This window comes from Carassius auratus, chromosome 38 (genome assembly GCF_003368295.1).
Source record: "Carassius auratus strain Wakin chromosome 38, ASM336829v1, whole genome shotgun sequence".
NCBI classification, from domain to species: Eukaryota; Metazoa; Chordata; class Actinopteri; order Cypriniformes; family Cyprinidae; genus Carassius; species Carassius auratus.
The window spans coordinates 23,327,776-23,353,736 of NC_039280.1; the positions used below are offsets into that span (position 1 = coordinate 23,327,776).

Consider the following 25,961-nt stretch of genomic DNA (forward strand, 5'->3'; position numbering starts at 1 on the left):
CGACATGGAAAATCCTTCCTAATGTCTGTAGACTTTTAAACGGGTTTTAATAGTGTCCTCTTTGAGTTGCTGAGGTTTGAATTTGTAAATATTGTTTCTGAGAGGGAAAAAAACACATATGGAAATGATATAATAGCTGAACATTAAATGAAGAAATACAGAAACAAACCGACAAAAAAAATAAATAAAAAAATACAGATATTTGTGCATAAATAGTTCCATATATATATATGTTTTGTAGTTACCAATTAATTGTTTTAAAAAAGACAAGAATTTATTGAAAACACAGACTATTAGACAGACAAAAACACTGGTGTGCCATTCCTCCTGGATGTTAAATAAAGCCAGCCAATCAAATTAGAGGTTATGAGCAAAGAATCTTTCCAGAAGAAAGAACTTCTAGGACTGGAACGGATGCAAATCAACTGCCGGTAATGCTATGAATGCACTAGTTATTACACTAGTGAGAAGACAATTATCACTCTTGAAGTCTTTCTAGCATCTGATAAATCCCACATTTTCAAGATTTTTGTTCATAATCGAAATCAGTACCTGAGCTAATTTTTGATGAAACACCTGATCACTTTGATTATCATTAAACATACAGAGTGAACTTGGCTATATTTGGAGTTAAAAATTAAATAAAAGCTGTTTAGGCTTAGACAATTTGCAAAAGGTAAGATTTAGCGTGTCACTCCTCTTCTTTTCTTTAATTTGTATTATAGGCTATATGCAAACTTGTTTTGTAACAAAACTGAGAGTGTTCCAATAGTTATTAATTAGCTCTAATAAGTTCTAAATGAGCTGCACATTGGATGATGAGTGAAAACTGTATGGCTCATAATAACTGAGAGGTGCCGATGTTCTGTTCAGCAAGACTCTGATATGGAGAGTTTTGGTCGTGACCCTGATGACTGTTCACACAGCTGTGCGTGTGTTTAGGGTGGGACTGAAGGAGGCAGTAACTTTCCCCTCCAGCATCACACACACACTCACACACACACACTGTCAGGTCGAGTGCAACTCTAGTTTCAAAGCGTCTCTGCGCGTCAACCGAGCAGCTCTGAAGGTAAGGTCTCCTCTCATTTCACACACTTTCATCTGGTTTCGGGGAGGGGAAAAAAGCAAAAACTTTCAGTTTATATTGAATTACCTGCAGCCTTGTGCTTCAGTTTTTGTTTTCTCCGCCTATCAAAACTTCCTCGAGTAATTCTAGAGCCAGACAGATGCGCGCAGAGCCAGTGATGTTTGAGTCGAAGCTGTACTGCAGAAGCTGGGAAGAGCACTTCTTCTGTCTGCAGCAGCAGTATGTGAGGAATCGCTGTGAGCTTGATCAGGCTTGTTGTTTGAGTGAATGATGCGTGTCTGTGTGTGGAGATGTGAAGGGAAACTCTGTAGAGACATGTCTGCTCTTTGAGGACTGCAGGATTCTGCTGAGGTTCTTCTGCTGTTCTTTGTTCCTCTGTCTATATAACTGTCTATATATGTGTCATCCTTCATTATTCCCGTGTATACAGTAGCGATACAGCATGTATACAGTTATACAGTGTCTGAGCTGTGTAAGGCAGGTGTTGCAGGTTTAAATCAAGCCAAAATTTTCTTTCCATTTACTCCATATATAAAGTGGCAATTAAATAAATTAATAAATACATTGCATTCCTTCAATTGGTTCAATTTGGTAAACATTCAAGTGTGTTTAGTTTAACTCTACATTGGATATTTAAAGACATAGATAAACTATGAAGAGGTCATACATGATATGATAGTTAATTAGGCTCCTAAAAAGTTTTTTTTTTTTTTTTTTTGCTGACCTGTGGTCTTCCTCAATCAAATGCTGTCAGTAAGAATGGCCCTCACCCGATTTTGACTTGACACCTAAGCAGTAGTAATGACTTAACAACTAAACAAGCATGTGCGTCATCCTGCAGCGTTTCTGCTCCAGACTCCTCTGAATGATTCCTCCGATCAGGTGTGGGTGAGGAGAGCACTTTAATAAAGTGACTTTAATAAGTGATCATGTGCATAAGAGAGCTTCATTTTAAACTATGTAGTTGTATGTAGTTGCCCAAAAGAAAGTTTGGTACAATGTTCTTATCATGTTCATGTTGCACTGTAAAACACTTGTTCTTCTTTTGAGGTGGGACACGGTTAAGCTGGGGCCGGGTGTGGTGGTGAAGGTGTAGAGATACAGTCAGTTGTCAAAGTAATTAAAATGTAATCACAAAAATGTATTACGAACGTAAGGTCTAAAAATGTATGTACAAAATAATTCCATTGAATCAAAAGATTCATTTAAATTCTAGTACATAGTGCTCTACTTATTACTCTTTGAGTTCACGTAAGGTTCTTTGTGCTCAGCCGAATGAGTTTGCTTGAAAGTAAATCAGTAAAATGAGGATTATGGGATTTTAACCTGTTTCTTAGAGCAGCACATGATTGTTCAGGAGATTTTTCAGCTCAAGGTACCGGCTGACGCTAAACTGAAAATAAGCTGTGTTCAGTCTTGTGATTCAGAAAACATTTTACTTTCTTTTTTCTTTTCTTAATTGTGGTGGTGGAGTTCATCTACACAAGCTTTCATGTTGATATTCATATAATTTGGATGTTTAGTTATCGATGTCTTTTGGTCTAAGATGCTGGGATAGGGATAGACTCCAGCATCCCTGGGACACTACAGAGGACAGCAGCTCTGGAGAACAGCGTGATGGATGGATGAATAATGTGTATAGCTTCCTTTGATGAAAAACAGCCCTGACTTCGTTTATGATGCTTGAATGTGTCTCAGCTTTTCTTTCATGTGTGGACTCCATGTGGTCATTGGTTTGGACTGTGTGCTCATTCTGGGCTTTAAGAAGAGTCGAAGCTCATTGATCTCAAAATTCCTCGCTAATCCGGGTGTTATTATTACACTGAATTATTATAGCGGCAGAAAAAAGAAAACTATAAGTGCTGAAGCCCCTATGGGGGTAAAACACAATACGAAACGTGAAACATGAGTTCAATTTGAGTTCAACGTGTTCCTAAATCACAGGTTACAGTCAGGTATGTCATTGTGGCCTTTAATGAGACAGACTTTGCCTGTTTTGGGCCCAGAAACAAGAGGTAAACATAACAAGAGGTGCGTTCCATTCAACCCTAAGTGGACTGCAAAGTGGACTTTAGATGGTATTCTGTGAAGGGCATAGGGAATAAGGGAACATCGGTACATCACTCCACAGGAAGTGGAGACGTAAAATCATTGTCACTGTCATTGCGCACCGCTTCACCAGTCAAAATTAAAGCTGGAGCAGTTGTCCTCGGGTGTCCTGAAGAGCACACTTTATATTGGGTGGCCTAAACTACTTGTGATGTACTTTCATCACAAAAAAAAAAAACATTAGAAAGACACAACCCAATCCTCAGCAAACATAATAAGTAGCTCAGCATTCTTTCCACATATCTGTCCCGTCAGTTACAGAATGGATTGAAATACAGCAATGGCTTTGAGTAAATCAGGCCTATAGCTTTGGCAGTAGGTTAAGCTCAGAGACAATGTGTTGGTATCAGCAATCTGGACGCTGCCTGTGATGATGAGACGAGAAATGACTGATCTGCTGTGCTAGCTTTCATTTTGCAGTGGTTAGTCTTTGTTACCCTGAAGTGAGTGTGTGTTGAGCAATTGTGAGCTGCAAGACGTCCAGAAAGCATCATAAAACCAGGGTTTACGCAGGGCTGCCATTAAGAAACCAGTTGTATCCAGGACCAGTGCACCAAAATACACAAAGAATGGAGCACAAAATCTGGATCCCTGAAATAAGGAATTTAAAATAACATGGTCTGATGAGTTATCTTTCATTATATTTCCTGTAAACAAGACTGGGTTGGAGGTTTGTACAAGTCAGTCGACATGGTCTTAACGTGCTAGTCTCATGTGTCTGTAAAGTTGTCAATGCTTTTTATTCTGTATGTTTACAGGAAGAAATACAGAGGTTTAAGAGACCCTTTTACACTCCTGCTGTGGAGCTCAAGATGAAAGCAACTCTCACTGCTGTCTTTATTGGTAGGTTTGTATGTTTTTTCCAATATGCATTTACTTATTCTTCACTAAATTAACTTTGGATGAACAGACTTGCTTGATTATTAATTACAGTCTGGCTGACTAACACACTCAGCATTCTTCAAGCTGTCATGTCTGGGATCATTTCTCAGTAGGATGATTATGGCAAATTTTGGTTAAAAAAACAATGCACACCTGAGATTGTGAGAGAAAGAGAGAGGGGTGGGGGGAGAAAACACACCTTCCATAGAGAATTTAGTGAAGAAACAGTGGAAATGTTTTTGTTTTTTTTGTTTTTTTTGTCCTATTGTTAGTCATATTTTTTGTATGATCGGTGCCTTTGTTGGTTTTGGTTCATTTGCTGTTGTATGGACTTTGAAATAAGTGAAATTCATTGGTGATGTTATGACTACCTCATAGCTGTGCATTTACCGACAAATGATTGCACAGCTTGGAACATTCATCAGCCAATCAGTATCAAGAATTCAACAAACTATAGATGGCAGCTTGCTCCATATATATTCAGTTTAGTAACAGTTCAGTGGGTGTGCAGCAGTCACAGTAATTGGACAGCCTACATTTAAGTCTAAATCACACGTTAAAAAAAGTGTTCATTTTAGAGATGTACGGCCCTTGCACATGTTTGCAATTTTACTGCTGCTTTGAGTTCTTGCACTACTCTAGGAATAGCCTTATTGCAACTGTGGAATAGGTTGTCTCGTTATTTGCATTTGTATTATGTACTGTATGATCTACTGTATGTTTCCTAGTATTTCTACTGACTTCCAGTGGAGCAAAGCCAAATGGAAAGAACAAAAAACCAAAACAAGGTAGCTGTTATTAATCTATTGATAGTAATATGCATGTTTGAGACATTTGCTACCACATGATGTTCTTCTGACATTGCCTCTGCTTTCCCAGCTGTGCCAGCAATAGAGTGTGATATGCGGGCTGGGAAGATCATTCTCCCAGAGTTTATTGTCAAGTGTCCGGCTAACTGCAGGGAGACCAAGGAGAAAGTGTATGGGACAGGTGTATTTGCCTCCATATCCAGTATCTGCAATGCTGCCATTCACAGGTGAGCTCAAACAGTTTAAACACTCTTTAAAGACCCGGTGTTCACCTGCTGTTACTGCATGATCAGTATGACAAATTAAAATATTATGCAAAAGCTTGAGTTCTCTTGATGAAATCACAAGTTGCTAATCTAATTGAAAATAATTTAGCAAAAATGTACACTTAGCAAGCCTTGTTACTCCACTACACCAGTTGACCATTGTAGTTATTGGGGACCAATAAGCAGTTTCTTTAGAGATTTTTCATAAAGTTTTATTAGACAAAAAGAGTGGAAACCTGTATATAATGCTATGGATCTACCTCAGGAAGGGAGGCTTTGGAGATCTTCCCTGCGAACATCTGTCATCTGCAGCGTCTGATCGTCCAGTCATCTGTTTCATGGCTGTTAAGTGTAATCACAACATCCTGAGAGGTTTAGAGAGTAGGAGAATTTAGTTGAAGACCTCATGGGTCAAGGTCTAACCCTATAAAACTTGTGGAGAAATGATTAGAATAACATGGGTAGATCAAAGGGAAAGCTGAACAAAATGTGTGTGCCTCTTCAACAAATAATGTCGGCTGAGGAGGTTGTGTTAGTTTATCAGATGCTATGGTGTATCAGTCAGTGCACATGTGGGAGATATATGCATGCATTTTGTTTGGATTATATTATATATTATATTATTCCATAGACCACCCTCAAAAGTGATCACGCTATCTTTGCCACTGGATCTCAGTCAAATGTAATTTATATAATCTCAGTACACATCATAGCATTTTTAAGCATTTCTAGCATTTTCTTTTCTCAATATTCACTCTAAGCTTTTAAAGCTGCCCAAATCAATGCAGATCCCTTAGATAAATGCACTGTGTTGTTTCTGTTGTTTTGTTGTCAGTGGTGTCATCACTAACTCTGGAGGAAAGGTAATTGTGATGAAGATGGCAGGACAGACGATCTACAAGGGTAGCTTTGCCAACGGTGTCCGCTCTCTGTCCTTACCCAACTGGAGAGAATCCTTTTCTGTCTCAGGTAGCGTAGAGCTTACTCTGAACACACACTGTTGGAAAACACCTATATGTATAGCATTTTTTATAATTTTCACTAAAATTTCAAGGCCACCAGAATATTTTGTTGGATGAATATCTGAACATGTAATGCATCAAAATAAAACAGAGCGTCTACTTAAAAAAGCTTTTTTTCTAGCTTAAGGATTTCATTTTTTATCAACAATTTTTATTAAAAAAAGAAATCTACATTCTGAGCATATTCAGTATGATGATCAAAGCAAAGATGCAGTAGCTTCCATCAGCACCCCCAGAGCTTGCACGGTCCTTTAACCACATCCTGGATCGACATTTCACTCTCTAACATTAGACTGTTTTTATTTATATGTGGCTTATTGTAGATGATTACATTATTTTTCATATGCATTGTCATTGTCTTCCTCACCTGTGTTTTTGATCGAGAGATTCTGGACTCATTGAGGAGCTGCGTAATAGCGCCCCCGAGTCTTCTGTTCTGGTTTTGGTGGAAAAGCGTTGTATTATAAATAACTGATGTGGGCTGGATTTGGGCCAACACTATGTTACTGTCTGGTTTACCAAAACATGTGACAAAAAATGAATAATTGCAATTATAGTAATATACAAGGCAATAATATGAAATATTAAGATTCTGTATTCTCAGACAGCAATATAGTGTTGGCCCAGATCCGGCCCACATCTGGCCCACATGAAATTGATCCAGGCCGGATCTGGGCCGAAACAGCTTGCTGCCTGGGTTGGGTCTGGGCTATATAAAGCTCAGGTGTGGCTCAGACTGGGGGATTCTGGTTTAATTAAGGCTGAGAATTGGTACCAATAATAAAACCTGTTTTGGCCCAGGGGTGATTAACTGGCTGAGATGCGGGCCGGATATGGCCCATGTGTGGCCCTAGTCCTTAATCCAGTTCTGGGCCACTTCAGGGCCGTCATTCTTCGCGTTACTATTGGGCCGACGGAAAAGTGATTGTTTGGCCCGGATCTGGGCCAGAAGACATTTTCTATGTGGGTGGATAATAAAATTAATTGGATTCATGACTTTTGGTTCTGTGTGTCAGTGGGTAAACCAAAGAATGGGGTGACCTACCCGTCCACTCTGGTCTTTGTATCCTCAAGACCCACCACAGTGAAAACAGGTAAGCTGTTTTAGCTTGCTATTAATACTCATATGTGTGTTGTTATGTCATTAAACCTTTCCTCTAACTTAAACAGCAGTGCTTTGCTCTAACAATGCCAGGATCATGGGTTTGATTGCCAGGGAATGTATAATAGCTGAGCTAGGGCTGACTTAACCAATAAGCGAGGTAAGCAAAATAGTGTGCCATTCTCCTTTGGCCAGATGGGATCTGTCTCTGGGGCACATGTCTAGTTGACATTGCCTCTGCTGGCATTCAGGGATGTCGTTTAAGAGCATATATTTTTTTTGTAGGGGCCCCATACCTGAAATTTGCTTAGGGCACCCAAACCACTGTAACTGATTAGAAGGCAAGATCCAGCTAATGTGAGATTTTAGCAGGGACAAACTTCAATCTTAAACGAAAAAAAAATGGAAATAATGGAATTCATGCTTAAGGATCTCTGTCTGACAAACACTGTGATTAAAGCCACACACAGCAGGGCCTAGCATAGTGTGGATCCATGTTCAGAATCCTCTGGTAAACCAGTAGCAGTTCATCATCTATTCACATTTCCTCGATCCCAAGGTGATCCCAAAGACCTGACGTACTCCACAGCGTCGCCTGTGACTGAGGCTCTAGAGGCGGAGCCGAGCTCTACTGCAGCTCCGCCCACAACCACTCATGTGACCACACCCATCACCACATCAGCCAAGCCACAGGTCACCAGCGTTCATAAAGTCCGTGAGGCAGGTGAGCTAGCCTTTAACACATCTGAATAAATCTTAATTGAATGAATTAGTTTATTACAGTAAATTCAATGCAATGCTGTTATTCATTTGTTCTTGGGTCAGTTTTTCAGTACCCTATTGAAATGAGCATCCAGTCTGGACGATATGGATCAGGTTCCCTCTCTATCCATCCTCTTTCCTTTCTCTGTTTTTAAAGCAACCTCTTTCTTTCTGATCTAGGCAGCAGTCACCCGTATTTCAGCTCTGTTGCACGTAAGTCAAGCATGTTGAATCTCCCTCACGTGGCACTTCTTGTGGCTGCTGTCATATAATTTTATTCAGGCCTTCTGGGTGTGTTTTTAGTGGTTTACAGAACTAATGGTCCCTTGCAGTGTTCCTTTGGTTCTTTGTTTTCGTAGCAACCGCCTGTTGTCTTTTGGGGTGTAGATGGTGTTGGCCCATGAAAAGTCGGCATGAAACAATGTTTCACTTAAAAGATATGAAGTTTTTTTTAAAAGATATTAAATGAAAATTCTTCTTTGGAGCACCAGCTGTTTCAAAAGCAGAATTTATTACTATACTTTGATGAAGTTTTATGATATTTTTCTTTAGACTTACATGCACTGATGAGTCCTGCTTAGTAAGACCAGGATAAAAAAAAAAAAAAAAAAAAAAACAGATTATATCAGTGCTTCAATATTTGTTTTCTCTAAATGCTGCATGTAGGACAGCCCCAGATCGCCCAAGGAAAGGGTCCTGCGCAAGGTACAGTATGTTCTACTTTGACACTGTCTGTAGTCCTCACTTCCTCTGTCAGTAACACAAGCCCTTAACTCTAACCATAACCTTTGTGTAAAGCATTTAGAGGCAGCTCCGTCTATGCCAATAGGTTTTCACCCCGCACAAACACAGGTAAACCACACTCACATTACTCTGACTGTTTGTCCTGTCTTGTGATGCTTACCTGTTGTCTTTACGTTTCTTTGTACTCTAGGAACAGGTATATTGTTAAGTATTTTGATATATTGCTGTTGATTGTTTGTGTCCTGAGCTACATGAGTTTTGATCTCACTTGCTGTTTTCCTCTAATATTCCTAGCTATCTCTCTTGTATAGGTATGTCTCTTTAATCCAAATACGCAACTGTTTCAAAATCTGTAAATGTGCTCTTTTGTATGTCCATGTCTAACAGTTTAAGCAAAATATACAGTATGAGACTCTTCCTACAATCAATATATTTCCTCACCATGATCGTTGAAACATAAAAATTGGCTCACAATTTAATTTAAGTTTTGTATGCTTTTCCTGCTAAATAAAAAGCCTATTACCGTCTGAGCTAAGTTTGATGAAATTATCTGAACACACTGACTTGACCTCTTCACATGGCTTGTTCCTCGCATTACCTACAAATAAACCTCTGTTGTGGAAATTAGTGTATCCTCAGTGTGTATTTTGGTGACAATATTATTCCTGTATTGCACAATTAATAGTTAAGGACAAGGAGCACTTTACAGCTTTCCCCAAAGACAGTACAAGTTGTTTTGCATGTTGTTTACAGTATTTTACAGGCACAGTCCTTGGTATATCACACTGATAGATCAGCTCAGAGTTTCTATTGCTAATTTAGATGTATTGTGTTCTTTCAGTGAGGTGCAGCTTTAAATGTGGCTTGTCTTGAATGTGTTTGCATTTTTTACGGCAGGTGTGCACAGACAAGAGACAAGCACCACGATCAGAAGACAGCCGCATGCTTCCTCAACTTCAGGTTTGCATGACTCATTCATTCAATTCAGACATCACTCAGTAGCAGCTGCGATGCAGGCATGAACTCTTGCTTTCTTCTCTCTTGGATATTTTTACATCTGTTTCACATTGTTAAGGAGCTTTCAGTCGGGTGCAACCACAGTCTGAGAGAAAGCAGCACACGGCACAGTCTAATCCCAGTAAGTATCTGCAGATGCCGTCTATTAGCATGTGCGTGTCTTTGCATGTGTGCTGATACACATCAAACAACACAAATGACAGTGCAATGCTCTTATTGCATCAGAGGGATCAGGTAAAGCTTTGTCTGAAATTAGCACCTTTAGACACAGCAAGGCTTTAGCCAAGCAAGTAAACATGCTGAAATTATACTTGACAGTAAATAAATATTAAAGCACATCTTGGTTATATTTACTAACGAACTTGGTCCTTTGTACCAATTTTACTGCGGATTCGTTTACAAATACGGCACAATTCAACACAGTATTTTCAGAAAGATTGAAAATTAAAAATGATGCTGTGCGATCTGACAGTAATGTTGCAACACACAAGTGTGAGTAACAATTGCTTTGCTGTTATTACAGATCATTTGATATGTAATGAGAATGTATGCATTCATCTGTGAAGGATGTAGACTGTCAAACATACTCAATTGTTAGCCAATCACAGCAGTGGGCGTTTACTTCCGAGTCTAAGATCCTCCACATCTATTCAAACAGAGCATTCTGGAGAGGGGTTCAAAAACAGTACAATAAAAATGCGTATTGCTTCTAACTTTCTATGTTTTTTTATAAAACATTTAAAAGCTTGATTATTAGTGGACCTCAGAGAACGGTACAAAATAAAAAAGCTGAGGCTTTTATATGTGTATATGTGTGTGTATATATATTGTCACGGGGTGAAGAATCACTCGACAAGGGTTCGTGAATTTATTTATTGGTGCAAGATGCCTGGTGAAGTGAGGTGAGCCACTTCCTGATGGCTGGTGCTTCCCGTGCGTTCCCCGTGCTCTTCGGTGCCAAACCAAAGTGAAAGAGAGTGTCCTCAAGTGCTCCAAAGTGGGTGGGCTGTCGGTCACTTGCTGTTTTCTGTGGAGAAATGAGAGAGGGATTAGACCAGCGTTGCAAGCGTCTTCTGAGTGCAGCGTGTGCTGCTTAAGAGTGCGCAAGCTGATGGGGAGCAGCTGTGACTGATCAGCCGGCGGTGAGGACGTGCAGGTGTTTTACGTTGATTGGTGATGCTGATTCCTCCGAGGACGCTCGTCACCCCCCCCCCCCAAACGTCGTTCTGGTCCTGTGAACATAGGCAGAGAGTAGGGGTGAAGTTAGGGGAGGGTGGGGAATGACCCCTGACAAACCTGAGTAAGCTGTCCAGATTCGAGAGAGGCCATCGGCGTTCGTGTTGGCGGCCCCAGCTCGATGGCGAACTTCAAAGTGGAAGTCCTGGAGTGCTAGGAAACAGCGAGTCACCCTGGCGTTGGTGTCCTTGGCGCGGGCCATCCACTGTGTTGGGGCCCCATGTAGGCCGAAGGGAAGGGTCCGGTACTGCCAATGGCCACTGGGGATTGAGAAGGCAGTCTTCGGCTTAGCGGCCTCAGAGAGTGGTACCTGCCAATAGCCCTTGGTGAGGTCCAGGGTACTGATGTACCGGGCCCTTCCTAGGCGGTCCAGCAATTCGTCCACCCAAGGCATGGGGTACGTGTCGAACTCGGAGACTTCGTTCAGGCGGCGGAAGTCATTACAAAAGCGGAGGGTGCCATCCGGCTTTGGGACCATCACAATGGGGCTGGACCACGGACTCCGGGATGGCTCTATTACCCCCAACTTCAGCATTTGTTGGACCTCTTCCTCAATAGCCTGCCGACGAGCTTCCGGAACCTGGTAGGGCCGTTGCCTGATGACGACTCCTGGGGGTGTCCTAATGTGGTGCTGAGAGGGCTGGGAGGAGAACACATCCTGGAACTGACTGACCAGTTGCTGTAGCTTCGTCTTCTGGGCAGCCGAGAGGTGGGGGTTGACATCCACAACCACAGGTTCGGTGAAGCTCAGGGCAGCTACTTGGTCCCAGGTCCCCACCCATTTTTTCAGGAGGTTGATGTGATAGAGTTGCTCTGTCTGCTGCCGTCCCGGCTGTTTCAGGCATTATGTGACTGGTCCAATCCTCTCCACCACCGAGTAGGGTCCTTTCCAGGAGGCCATGAACTTGCAGGCGGAGCTGGGGACCAGGACCATGACGCGGTCTCCGGGTTGGAACTCACGTGGTTGGGCTGCCCGGTCGTAGTGACGTTGCTGCGCTTGCTGGGCCCTGGTGAGGTGTTCCTGGACTAACGGCATCACTCGGTCAATCCGTTCTCTCATTTGTCAGACATGCTCAATGATGGTACGATGAGGAGCAGGCTGCTGCTCCCACGCTTCCCAGGCCACGTCCAAGAGGTCCCGTGGTTGATGGCCGAACAGGAGCTCAAAGGGGGTGAAGCCAGTTGAGGCCTGAGGAACTTCGCGGATCCCAAAGAGCACGTAGGGGATCATAAGGTCCCAATCCCGCTTGTCCTCTGCCGCCACGCATCTGAGCATTTGCTTGAGGGTTTGGTTAAACCTCTCTACAAGCCCATCCGTCTGGGGGTGATAGACTGTGGTCCTCAACTGCTTCACTCACAGCAGCCTGCAGAGGTCCGCCATTAGCCAGGACATGAACAGGGTTCCCTGGTCAGTCAGGATCTCTGAGGGAAGACCGACTCGGCTGGCCAGCAGAAACAGCAACATAGATTTTGCGGTGGCCTTCCGCAGGGGGACTGCCTCTGGGTACCGGGTGACATAGTGGACGATGACCAGGATGTGCTCATGCCCTCGGCAGACTTTGGAAATGGCCCCACTATGTCCATTCCAATCCGCTCTAAGGGCACCTCGATGATAGACAGCGTGATGAGTGGACTGGGGGGGGCTTCCTGGGCGACGTGGCCTGACAAGTCGGGCAGGCTTGGCAGAATCACTTTACTTCGGCCTCCAGGCCCGGCCAGTGGAAGCGGTCGCGGATGCGTTGTGTGGTGTTGGCTGCCGCGAGGTGACCTGCCATGGGGTGGGAATGTGCCAGTTCCAGGATGGTCTCTGTCTTTTATCGAGGCACGACTAGCAACTTTTTCTCCTTGCCCCTCCGCTGGGTGACACAATACAGCAGGCCATTCTCGACAACAAAATGTGGGAGAGGTTGGGGCCGGGGGAGGACATCCTCTCCATCCACGACTCGCACCTGAGTCCAACAGTGTTTGAGTCGGTCGTCCTCCCGCTGTTCCTTGGCGAAAGAGCCCCCTCCAGCAGTCTGTTGGTACACATCATAGAAAAGATTAGCAGATTGGGAGGGGGCCTCACCTTCTCCCCACTGTCGGAGACAGGCAGGGACGGCCGGCGGCAGGGTCCAGGCGGCCGCCTCTGCCTTCAACGGTTCCCCTTGGGGCTGGCAGGCTGAGTAGAGGCGATGAGCAGCTTGTCGAAGCCAGGCCAATCCCTTCCGAGCAATATGGCCAACAACAGGTCCTTTACCTGGCCTACCTCCACTGGCCAGGTGCCTTGGGGGGATGAAATGACCATCTCACGGGCCAGTACTTTTTCTGGCCGCTTTGGGGGGCGCACAACCGTGACTGGATGAGGGTGACCACACTGCCTGAGTCCAGCAGGGCCCGGAATCGTCTCCCATCCACCTTCACCTCTGCTTCGGGGGCTCCCGCTGATGGACGATGCAGCCTGCCAGCCAGGCTCTCGGAGGCGATGGTGGGTCAGCGCTAGGCATGGGCTCATCTCGCGGTGGGGGAACCAACCTGCTGACCGGTCACGCGGTGCCTTTGAGTGGGCGTCGCTCCTGGACAACCCTCCGGGGAAATGGCGGCAGCCGGTCCCCTGCCCCGCTGTGATGGATGGCATATGCCAGCTCAATCGCTTCCACAAGTTCCCGGACATTGCTTGGGTTCCTCATCCCGAGGGCTTGACGGTGAACGCGAGGTAGTGCGCAAAGGACGCGATCGACCACCACTCGTTCCACTACCTGTGTTGGGGTGGGGTCTCCCTCCAGCAACCAATGCTGGGCGATGCGGCCGAGCAGTGAGGACATGCAGGTGTTTTACGTTGATTGCCAGAGCGATGCTGATTCCTCCGAGGATGCTCGTCACAATATATATATACACACACACACACACACACACACACACAAGTTTTGATCTAGATATAAAATTTAACTTTTATTTTAATTAGATTAAATTAGCAGATAGCAAAATATGACAATAAAGAAAATGGCTAATGCCATCAATGCCTGTGTGATACAAAAGTGATTATTTGATCAGAACTGTCTAACGAGTTGACATCATAGTTGACATGACAGAACACATCATTTTTCTTTAATCTGACAGTACATGATCTCTAAACCTCTAAGCATGATTAACAGATTAATATACAATATTTCCTTGCTACATAAACCTCTAAAAGTCAATTTGATGTCTTGAAGTAATAGTTTTTCAATCTCCGTATCTAGCATTTGCAAGAAGAGATTGGCCGCACCCTGCGTACGCACGACCTGATTGGTTCTCTGGCACCAGAAGACCAACAGGTATCATAATCATTATGCAGGTTTCATCATCCTGTTCGAAAACATAACCATCAATGCAAGGAGCAATAAACAAGACATAAACATAGATTAAATATCCTTTTAAATTCCAATTGAATATCAATAAACACTTCATAATTCATGCTAATCTAAATCTGACATGAGGCCCAACCATCACTTTCTGTTCAGATAGTAGCCACTCTGTGCCAAACACAGACTATAAACGGAGCAGGATGAGTACTGGTGACCCCACAGGTAAGGATTTCATACACTGATATATATATATAAAACACATTCATCTGAATTATGCCTTCATAGTGCACATGTCTGTTTTTGATATCACCATAGCTTCATATCAGTGTACACAGGTTCCTACCATATCTGCTACTCGTTTTCACACTGCGTTTACTTCCTTCATGTGGTTTAAATAGGCCATGCCGCTAACTTTCAAGTTAGTTTTAAAAGTCTGTGCCAATGTGCGACCCATATGATATCAAAAACATTCAGAGCAGCATGCATTTCTGACTAACCTCATCATTCATGTCTGAGAAAAGGTGGTAAGCTACAAGTGTTGTACTCCTCTTTACAGCTTTTGATTGTCTGGCTTTTTTTTTTTTTTTTTTGTACACATGGGCATTATTGGTATATTTTCCATAATGCACTATGCTGAATTAAATGTTCCTGCAAATGCTGCCTCTGTTCTCTAGCTCTTGACCCAAGGCCTGATAACACAGAGTATGAGCACTGGCTGTATAACTTTGGACAGTATTGTAAGTATTCTCGTTTTATTTTGGAATAATACATGTATGCCAAAAAGTCTATGCAATGAGTATATGTTATATATGTGTAATAGCACATGTTCCGTATGAACATGACTTTCTGTGAGGGTTTCCAGTTTAAATAACATTGTAACCTAGCTTAAGCTGCTTCGCTGGTCTTAGCTGGTTTAAGCTGGTCTCCCAACATAGTCAAGATGGTCTGATCTAATGGGTCTCTCTGCCTGACTTATGGTGTAATGGCAGTGAGCAGAGTGTGTACTGCACACTCTATATAACTACAACATCTGTCCCCGTGTCTAGATTCAGAAGAGTCTTTGTTGGGAGCATCAGCCATGCTGTTAATGCTGCTGAACTCTGTACCACAGAGTCAGACGGTATTTGAATAAGATTATTTATGTTACTTTTTGCTAATAATACATGCATTAGTATAGTGCTGCATGTACCAAAAAGGTCATCTGTACTCATCTAGTAAATGCTATAATACAAAAAATGCCTGGATTAATGAAGATAAACTTAAAGGCATTTACTGCATATTTATTCAAAAGATCAGACGTCATGGCTGTGAAATGGGAGTTGTGGGCACAGCTCCGGTGAGTATGTTACTGGTTGTGTAACTGTAGTGAGGACCATCACTGTGAGCCACTGTGTCTTTGTAAAACCAGAGGCCTGATTCATGTTAACATGATTTCTGTTTTCAGCTCCTGCGCCAGAAGAACACAAGCCTCCAGCTAAGACGAGCCCCACCAGAGGTGTGTCAAAGGCACAAGCACATTTGTATATTAAAGCACACAGTTTACTCGCAGTGCAGAATATTGATATATAGTGACACTATGACCAAATACAGGATTTTTTATTTAATTGATTATATATATATATATATATATATATATATATATATATATTTTTTTTTTTTTTTTTTTTTATGATTACATGATGTATATTAATTAGTCTGGGATTACAGTAAGGAGTCGCTTACTGGGTCAAACCCGTTAGAGTCAGGTGAGACATCTAACTCATTTGAGTTCATTTAAAAAATGTGCCTATATGAACATTTTAGCAAAACTCTGAAACATACCTATACATACAATTAATTCATTGCATTTTCTCATTGAAATGAACGCTAGTAGCAATAAAACACCAACACTTTTCTTCTGATTCTTCTTCTCCTGTGTTTGATCCAGAGATTTAGCACTCTTTCAGAAAATGTGTAATAGCGCCTCCTATCATAAAATGGTGAAAGCACAGAAAGCTGGAAAATTATTTCAATGGCTGGGAAAGAGTTAATAAAGACTTATTTTCCAGTGGTTGTTTATCTGTGTCAGATAAGACTGAACATGTCTTTATTTCCACTCACTGGCCACTTCACTGAACATGCCAAATGTGTAAGAAGCAACAGAATAAAATTTTGCTGAAAATATTTTTCTAATGGACATGGGTTGCTTTATTACAGTTTTACAATCAAAAGTTTGAATTAGCAAAATTATCAGGGCCTCGTAGCCTTTTTCCCATTTTTATTCAATTATATAGACAAGCTATTTTATTTTAAGTTTGGACTTGATAAGCCATAACATAGTTATTTATAACACTATAGATAGGTTTCATGAATTTCCTAACATGTAATTGGGTTATACATTATTTTGATGGTCCACTTTAGACATTCTACTAACTATAAGTAACTTTGCAACTACATGTCAACTACTTCTCATGGATTCACAACAACATGTGTACTAACTTTCAGATTAGACTGTTAGGTTTAGGTTTAGGGTTAGACAAATAAGTTGACATATACTTGGAAAGTTTCTCATAGTCAGTATATGGTATGTTGTGAATGTTACCTGTAATTGTTATGTCCTGTAATCTTCAAGGTTTCAACGCACGAGGACATGACTTAACAGCCAGAGCTCCTGAACTCACGTCTCAAGGAGATCCAAGTACAATTCCTCCATGCTCCTTCAAAACTGTCATTGATTGTGAGATCATTATTCACGTCCTCTCATGGCTCTCAATTTACTCTCATCTTGTCTCTGTAGACTGTAAAGTTGATATTGCATTCCTCATGGATGGCAGCTGGAGCATTGGGAAACGCCGTTTTAAGATTCAGAAAGACTTCCTCGTGGAGGTTTCTCAGGTCATCAATGTGGGTGTAGCTGGACCCATGATGGGCATCATTCAATATGGGTAAACAAAGTCCCAGAAAACACTCAAATACTTCATGTCTTGATAAGAATAAATGAGGGACTACCACAAAAATCAATGCCGTTAGTATTGGCAGATATTCATAAGTAAAATTTGGTTTTAACATACATAAATGTTCACTCACTTGGATACGGACTGACAGTGTCTAAAATGAAAACACATTTACACAGGAGCTTCACGTATGCATACGCGTGCGAATCTTTTGAAGAACTCAAAAATTAATTAAACCAATGCAGTAATATATTATTTAGTAAATTCATTGATCCATAGAGGCACATTTGTACATTTCTAAGATCAGTTCTGTAATTACATTAATAATGTGCATTTCAGACTGTACCCAACAAACCAAAACATACAAATACACAGTTAGACCTTGCTGATATAACATATCTACATTTCATTTCTGAACCAGGGATGATCCGGTCACAGAATTCAGTCTTAAACAGTTCTCCAGCTCCAAGGATCTGAAGCCGGCCATCAGCAAAATAGTCCAGAAGGGTGGTCTCTCCAATGTAGGTGAGTGAATAAACCTGAACTACACCCTGAAGACCAAAAAGCAGTAGTCATCACATGGTTTCACTGAATTTGACCCTGTTTGCACATCTCCGTTTCATATAAGATCTAAATCTGAGCTGGGACTGTGGCTAAATTACAGGGCTGGTGCCACTCTGTGGTGTTTTTGTGTAAGCTGACCAAATGCCTGAGGTTTATCCAACCTAGAGATTAGTTTTTCACATTGGTTGTATGGTTTGTGTTATAGATAGTGTTTCACTTTAATCTAACAGTGGAATCCTGTAAACAAAAAAAAAACAACAACAGCTGCCCTCTCTAGCAGAGCTATAAAGTTAAAGATAGCCTGAAGACACAACATTATCTGCTTTGATGAATCTGGTTGGACGATGTTTAATCAGCACCATAGCCCTTCATCTCCTGTAAATGTTTACACAAACCTGCTTGTTTGGACTCTGAAATTCCTGAGGGCTGCAGTAACCCCCAAAACTATTTGACTAAAGTCATGGGCAATATATGAACAATAGCAAAATATCAAAGCAAGTGTCATGTATTGTAGAGAAAGATGATACTCCTTTCTACACAATGCTTAAACTGGAATGTTGGCAATAGATCTAAAATATATACATTTGGTTGTGGTAAATGTAAGCTTGGTGATCTACACTGTCAAATCTAATTAGTCGGGCTTACTTAAAAAAAAAAAAAAGCATATAAACTGATTGCCTTGGAAAAACTAAGTAAAGTGAATGGTACAGTATGTTGTACTGACCAATGCTAAGTAAGTATAGTTTACTTACACGAGAGTGCTAGGAACTTCTAGTACTTGATCCTTTAAAGGTGCCATATGCAGAAATTGAGGTAAAAATATCCATAACATGACCTACACGCATCAAAAGAATCAGAAGAAATAAGGGCATTGATGTCATTAAAAAAATGTCAAGTTATAGTGCTGCAGAGATATCAACCTTAATTAGCATTAGCATTACTAGCCCCGGCCCGACAGGTGTTGTAATACCAGTTTCGGCCATGGGAGGCGGTATGCGGGCAACATAACCACCAGCCAACCTGCAATACACAAATAACTCGCACGGCTTGTGGGCGTGTACTTGAACCTGATGTCAATCATGTGGAAAGTACAGCCCACTAGTTCATTTCAGTTCATGGAAGAGAGCGTCACCCGCTACAGGGAAACAACCGCGCTCGGAAACACAAATCAAGAGTAAACATTGGCACTGCTTTTAATCACTGGAGACAACCGATGGACCTGAAAGAAATGAGGTTCGACTCCGATCTTGCAACATTTCTTTTGGATTGGTAAGTTAGATGCTGTTAGTATTTCGCTAGAAGTTTGTTTTATATATTTGTGTATTTGTTTTCGGGAAGTTATAACATAGAAATGTATCAAAGGCTGTTCGATAAACGTGCTAATGTTAGCGATGGCTAACCGTAGTTGCGTTTGATAATTAGCTAGCTATAACTTAACGTTACCCATTTTATTATATAGGGCTGTGCATGTCTTTACTCATGTACATCTCATCAGTAAAGACGCTCCTGTAATTAGGAGTATATCTCAGCAAGTGTGTTCAGATTAGGGCTGCCAGGTTTTCACAACAAATCCTGCCCAGTTGCTTCTCAAAACTAGCCCAATCTCGCTTCCAGAAGGTTCCCCGATAAAACATTGCTTCCCGGGTTAAAATATAGTTTTTTTGGCAGGGTTGCCTTGGTATAAATCGCATTTTAGGGACTAAATATCACGTTATTTGTATTGGGTCGCTGTGACCAGCGGACATGAAAAACAACCACCACAGACTTGGCAACACCGGTTGGCATTGACTACACAGCCGTAATTCACTGACAATCTACACAAAATCGAAATTAAAATCGCAGGCGATTCTTTGTCGATTTTGAAAGCGATTTTGTGTTAGTTGTCGGTAGACTAAGGCTCTGTGCAGTTACTGCCGCTCCACCTGAACCAGTGTTGCCAAGTCTGCGGTTGTTTTTCATGTCCGCAGTTTGTAGCAATCCCAATACCAATGACGTGATATTTAGCCCCTTAAATGCTAACTTTACCAGGGAAACCCTTCCCAAAAATTTATATTTTAACCCCGGGAAGCAATTTTTATCGGGGAACCTCCCGGAAACACGATTGGGCTAGTTTTGGACTAGTTTTAAGAAGCAACTGGGCAGGATTTGTTGTGAAAACCTGGCAACCCTGATCTGAATGCACATGCTGGAGATATACTTCTAATTACAGGAGCGTCTTTACTGATGAGAGGTGCATGAAAATCGCATTAGATTTTTTGCACAGCCCTATGTATCATAACTAACCTGCTCTGTCTAGTCTGTTGGTCTCCGTGTCCTCTGTGCTTCGTGGTTTTTCTGTGCGTGAAATAATTGATGTGTGGCGTGGAAGTGTGTGAAAAGAGTCAATTGCGTGTGTCTCACGGTGAATGCTTGAGAGTTGGCACATTAGTTCTCAAGCAGAATAAAGGACAGGTTGATTATTGCTGTTTAGCGTTTGTATTAATCTATGATGTGTCCCTGTTTGCCTACAGGGACATAAAAAAAATTAATTAAAAGTGATACGTGGACCAAGGTGTCTGAGATTATTCATTTTAAGTAAAGGATCCTAATATTTCGTCCACAACAATATTTAATGAGGTTATAACTCCTTGTGGTTAGTCTGCAGGAGATCAACAAGCTTGTTTGCTTTGCGGCCGCATTAAATACAAAATAAGCATTCAATCTACGTTAGAGCATCTGAGCGCTCACAAATCTTTCTGCAGCGTCGTGAGCAGAGCGGCAAGAGCGATGTTTGACGCTCTAGACGCCGGCGTTGTGAACGCACAGTTAGGCTTCAGCTATGGCTGTAGTGTTGTTGTGAAAGTAGGGGTGGAGCATAGAGACTATGCCGTTTCTCGTTTGTTACTCTAGAGTAGACCAATTCACTTTATTGAGGCATACTGCCCCCATCTGTTATGGAATGTGGAGTATGACTTGATTTTTTTTGCCAAACATTACAGATGGCACCTTTAATTTAGGTTTACTCATAATTAGTGTAGCTACTCGCTGAGTCCCAGAGTGCAAGTCTTTTTGTAACTTCAGCAAATTACATCAAATTATTCAAGGATGATATTTACCCAATTATGTACCTTTCAAGATATTATGAAAAAAAAAAAGTTTTACTCATTGATGAAAATAAGCACAGAAAAACAACAACAACTAGAATATAGGTCACCCTCTATAAGCAACCAATTTACTAGTTTTCTTCCCTTGAAACTAAATTACAGTGATTTCATATTGCATTGCTGCTTAACAGAAAACAAAAACAATATATATATATATATTATAATAACTTAAAAGAAGTTCCAAGTGCCCAACCAAATGGTCCATTAATCACTATAATGGTGAGTTTAAAAAGAAGACTTATTTTTTTCTTCTTCTTCTTCTCTAAGTGTCACTCAAAACAGTAAGTAAATTGTTTATTTAAACTTGAAAGTAGCTGTAACTTCATAAAACATACAAAGTATAACAACTAAGAAAAGATTAATAATGAAATCTAAGTAGGATTTTACAGTGTAAGGGAGAACTGAATTTCATGCCTCTGCTAAAAAATCATTAAAACACTGGCTGATTAAAATGTACTGAGCATAAATAATAATGAAAAGTGAAATAAGTAAAGAGAAACTCTCCTGCTGCATTAAAGACATTTGATCTGAAAGCTGGAAGATACTACATGACTTTTTAAAACACTAGGCACCATACATTTGATGGTTTTATAAATGGTTAGAAAAGAAAGAACCGAAAATCACACTAAACCGTTTTTATCTATCATATACTGTGTAATCTTACCAGAAATCAGTTAACTTCAACTGACCAAAATCTGTAGACTGGCGTCAAATCTCAGCACTGACTCATCCAGACTGCAAAATAGGGCAGAAATCTGGGCAGAAGTTTTAGCAACCTTCATGCACCAACATTCAGAAGCTTTTAGCTGTGCCTTACATTCCCCAGTACCTTTTTTAGGTCCATTTAATGTATAAGTACGACAATTTGAGCAATCAATTCCAAGTGGAGAAAACAAAGATGAAGAGATGTTATGCAGTTTAATTAAGTGCTGCACTGATGGTTTTCAGCAGTAGCGTGCTGAACTCTTGCCTTTTCCTGAAGTCCTGGAAGCATTTAAGGAAAGCATTTCAGGGTAGATCCTGAACCCAAAACAGTGCTTCAATTGAAACACAGCAGAGAGGGTTCACAGGGAGGAAGGCTGATGCAACTGTAGCTGTTCTGTACTGATTCTGGCTCTGTGGCCCTTTAAGGAAAGGCCCTCTCCTACATCAACGAGCATTTCTTCAGTGATGCTAATGGGAACAGAGGTGGAGCGCCCAATGTGGCTGTGGTCCTGGTGGACGGCTGGCCCACTGACAAAGTGGAGGAGGCCTCGCGTCTGGCCAGAGAGTCAGGCATCAACATCTTCTTTGTCACCATCGAGGGCCCAGATGAGAATGAAAAACAGAATGTGGTGGAGACCAACTTTGTTGACAAGGTATTAATGCTGACTAATGTGGGGTGTACAGTTAGACACATGCCAGAATGTCATGGCAAACGAACGCAACTGAGGGAATCAGAGAGAACTTTTTTTCTTGTTTTGGTCTGTAGGCTGTGTGCAGAACCAATGGCTTCTTCTCGCTCCCTATCATGAGCTGGTTCGCCTTGCGCAAAGAAGTGCAGTCTCTGGTGAAGCGCGTGTGCGACACAGACCGCCTGGTGTGCAGTAAGACCTGCCTCAACGCCAACGACATCGCCTTCGTCATCGACGGCTCCAGCAGCGTGGGAACCGGGAACTTCCGCACCGTGCTCCAGTTCGTCGCAAACGTGACGCAGGAATTTGAGATCTCAGACACGGATACGCGTGTGGGAATCGTACAGTACACGTACGAACAGAGGCTTGAGTTCGCTTTCGGACAACACAACAACAAAGCTGATCTGCTGAATGCTATCAAGCGTATAAACTACTGGAGCGGAGGTACCAGCACGGGAGCCGCCATCACATTTGCTGCAGATCAACTGTTCAGCAAATCCAAACCCAACAAGCGCAAGATCATGATTGTCATCACGGATGGACGCTCCTACGATGACGTGCGGGCCCCAGCTCTGGCGGTTCATGGTAAAGGTGAGTGCAGTGGAACACAGTAGGTCCCTGGGCCAGCATCCGTGGTTGTGTCTGGAACAGTCACATGGACAACAATATTCAGATTTTAACACGATCAAGACAATACTCAAGACAATACATAATGGTTAAGAATCTAGAATGTAAACAGAGATTCGAAGGCAAACAAAAGAGCATGGCTTTAACACTGCTGTTGTCTGTTTGCATGTATAGCAAATAATTAACTGCACTTGAAGCATTCAGTAAATTAAAAATGAAACATCCAAAACTGTATTGCATCATAACAAAAACAAACTATCAGCCAGAGATGTAGATCCAGAAATATGGGTAAATCACTTTAAACAGCAGTCAGGGCCTTCGGGGCTCTACTTAAATGTTGCTGAATGATAAAAGTACCTGTTTTAGAGGATGTATTTACAGTGTCTATGAATGTGAAGAAAGCTGTCTTCCAGACCAGCACTTCCTACATTTTTGAACTATTGTACTCTCCCGTATCCCATGCATTAGGTGTGATCGCGTACTCCATTGGTATAGCCTGGGCAGCACAGGACGAGCTGGAATACATCGCCACTGACCCCGACAGAGACCACTCTTTCTTCGTGGATGAGTTTGACAACCTCTATAAGTATGTATCAAAGATTATTCACAACATCTGCAACGAGTTCAACTCCCAGCCACGTAACTGAACCAGGCCTACTGATGGAAATGGCAGAATGTCACCGAGAAACCAAGGAGTAAGTGCATTACCACACAGTTAATTTAGGATACTGTCGTTAGAAACCTTACTTTCTGGATGAAAAGCTTAGAGGACGGCAGCATGTTTCCAGATTAGATTTATTTTATTTTTTTGTGCAATTTAAACCAAATACAATGTGGAAATGATAAAGATGGCAGTGGATGTGCGTTTGGTGGTTTTGGATTAACGTGTGATGGACTTCACAGAGTTACAGATTTTCTGACATGCACATCCAAAGAGGTATTTGAGAAAATAATTGCTTGATTTATGCATAATAATAATGCATAAATATCTTTGTTCATATGGAAAGCTTATAGCTAATTGTCTGCACAAGACAAAAATGTTAATAAGTTACAGAGAATACAACAATTAAAGAAAAATGGCCATATTTCAGAAGCTTATGTTGTGTGGTTCTAACAGAATGATTTCTTTTTCTTTGTCAGTTTAAATTCATGTAATGTAATTTTTGTATTTGTATATATAAAAATGCTTGTATTTTTGTCAACTGATCAAATATGTTAATGCAGTTTTTAATAAAATTATTATTGAAAACCAGCAAATTCACAGTTTTGTATTGAAAGTAAACCGTCTGGGACATAATATCTTTTATCTTTTAATTTTTCTAAAATGTTTATGATTATTAAGGATATTTAATGTGTTCTGCCATATCATGCATCCATATCATAATTATATATATATATAAACCATGCCCAAGATTTTTTTTGCCATATTAAGTGCCTGAAATATGCTATTCTACTGGGAATAAAACAGAACAGAGGCCAGAGCAATCTGAGGACGAGACAGTCCTCTTGTGGCTTTATGATGAACTGCTCTTTCTTCTCTGATCAGACAGTTAGGGCTGGATATAGGCAAAGGCATTCTGGGCACATGCTTCATCACAGTGGCCCTAACCCTAACCCTAACCCTAACCATTTTATACAAAGTAACAAACTTGCAATTAAATCAGTCATGATATTAAATTAATCTGTCCAAACATTCAAAAGAGAACCATTATTGAGGCCACATAATTTAATCTGTCTTGTCCTTCAAAGCCTCTTGTAAAAGAGTTTGTACAGTTTATCGACTCTTTTAACTTTGAGCAATCAGTCCCACACATAAGCAGGGGCACACACTTGATCTTGTTTAATCATCAGACTTCCTCATCAAAGACATCTACGTATGTAAGAGAAGCTTATTTGTCTGATCATTGGCTAGTTGTTTTTGACAGATTTTTGAGATTTTTTGTTGCAGCTCTGTTAATGCACCCATTAATGCACAATTATGCCCTGTCCCAAATGGAACACTTCATGAGCACTTTCGGTCTTTCGGACTTACAATGGTCGCCACGTGCGCATATCCGTTAAGTCCACGAGACCGTAGTGTGTCCAATTCAACAATTTAAGGGTTCAGAAGGGTGCTCATGAGTGCCCCCTTTACGGCCGCTATGCACCCTCATTATGCACTTCTGCCGAGCCCACACTGGAGCAGCAGACTACAAAAAGCGGCATTACGTCACGAAAGTGCAGACTCAGAGGAAGACCGCAAGAGTTTATAATAATTGTAATAAAAACTCAGTGGCGTTCCTGAGACGGATGTCCCTGTACTGTTGGTACACCTGTAGTCCCCTTGACCCCGCTGGTTTGGTTTCTGGGAGCCTGGCTAAAGCTTCCTAGGTCATCCCGCAGTCTCATCCGAACGATCAGGCTCGGTGACGCGATTCAGTTTGCCCGGCGTCCCCCCAGAATTCGGGGTGTTCGCACGACGATGGTGGACAAAGATGCTCCTGTCATGCGCGCAGAGGTCGTGACCCTGCTGGCAAAGGGTGCGATAGAGGCGTCCCTCTAGCCGACATGAAGTCCAGCTTTTACAGCCCCTACTTCATAGTACCCAAGAAGACAGGTGGGTTACGGCCAGTCCTGGACTTGCGTGCCTTGAACCGAGCTCTTCACAGACTTCCAATCAAGATGCTAACGCCCAAGCGCATTTTTGAATGCATTCGTCCGTTGGATTGGTTTGCAGCAATTGACCTAAAGGACATGTCCATTCTTCCTTGACACAGACCGTTTATTCGGTTTGCTTTCGAGGGGCAGGGATTTCAATACAAGGTTCTCCCATTCCAGTTGACCCTGTCTCCCCATATCTTTACGAAAGTCGCTGAGGGAGCCCTGGCTCCTCTCAGGGAACGAGGTGTCCGTATCCTCAACTACCTCGACGATGGCTGATTGTAGCTCACTCTCGAGT

The 25,961-nt window shown here is 41.8% G+C and overlaps 1 protein-coding gene across 6 annotated transcripts; it reads left to right on the forward strand.

Moving 5' to 3' along the window:
- The first annotated feature begins 987 nt into the window (after positions 1 to 987).
- Positions 988 to 24,284, forward strand: LOC113057429 (vitrin-like). 6 transcript variants are annotated; one of them, XM_026224847.1, is made up of 22 exons: positions 988 to 1,069; positions 3,955 to 4,039; positions 4,807 to 4,866; positions 4,958 to 5,114; positions 5,989 to 6,122; positions 7,192 to 7,269; positions 7,837 to 8,001; positions 8,103 to 8,153; positions 8,706 to 8,744; positions 8,838 to 8,891; positions 9,681 to 9,743; positions 9,859 to 9,921; positions 14,258 to 14,332; positions 14,519 to 14,584; positions 15,037 to 15,099; positions 15,807 to 15,857; positions 16,974 to 17,039; positions 17,139 to 17,286; positions 17,717 to 17,820; positions 22,134 to 22,360; positions 22,474 to 22,987; positions 23,492 to 24,284. In XM_026224847.1, the coding sequence occupies exons 2-22, from the start codon at positions 4,009 to 4,011 to the stop codon at positions 23,668 to 23,670; spliced, it is 2,388 nt and encodes a 795-aa protein (XP_026080632.1). In that variant the 5' UTR covers positions 988 to 1,069; positions 3,955 to 4,008; the 3' UTR covers positions 23,671 to 24,284. The 6 variants fall into 6 exon arrangements, with proteins under 6 accessions (XP_026080632.1, XP_026080633.1, XP_026080634.1 ...); XM_026224848.1 differs by lacking the exon at positions 8,103 to 8,153 and adding an exon at positions 8,220 to 8,252 and having other exon boundaries at positions 23,492 to 23,670; XM_026224849.1 differs by lacking the exon at positions 8,838 to 8,891 and having other exon boundaries at positions 23,492 to 23,670.
- Positions 24,285 to 25,961: the final 1,677 nt, after the last annotated feature.

What these genes read in the sequence shown, in the direction of transcription:
- LOC113057429 (XM_026224847.1), top strand. Translation starts at nt 4,009, where the DNA reads ATGAAAGCAACTCTCACTGCTGTCTTTATTG. An exon ending in ACCCACCACAGTGAAAACAG is followed by an intron (nt 7,270 to 7,836) that starts GTAAGCTGTTTT and finishes CTCGATCCCAAG; the next exon opens with GTGATCCCAAAGACCTGACG. An exon ending in AGACCAACTTTGTTGACAAG is followed by an intron (nt 22,361 to 22,473) that starts GTATTAATGCTG and finishes TTTGGTCTGTAG; the next exon opens with GCTGTGTGCAGAACCAATGG.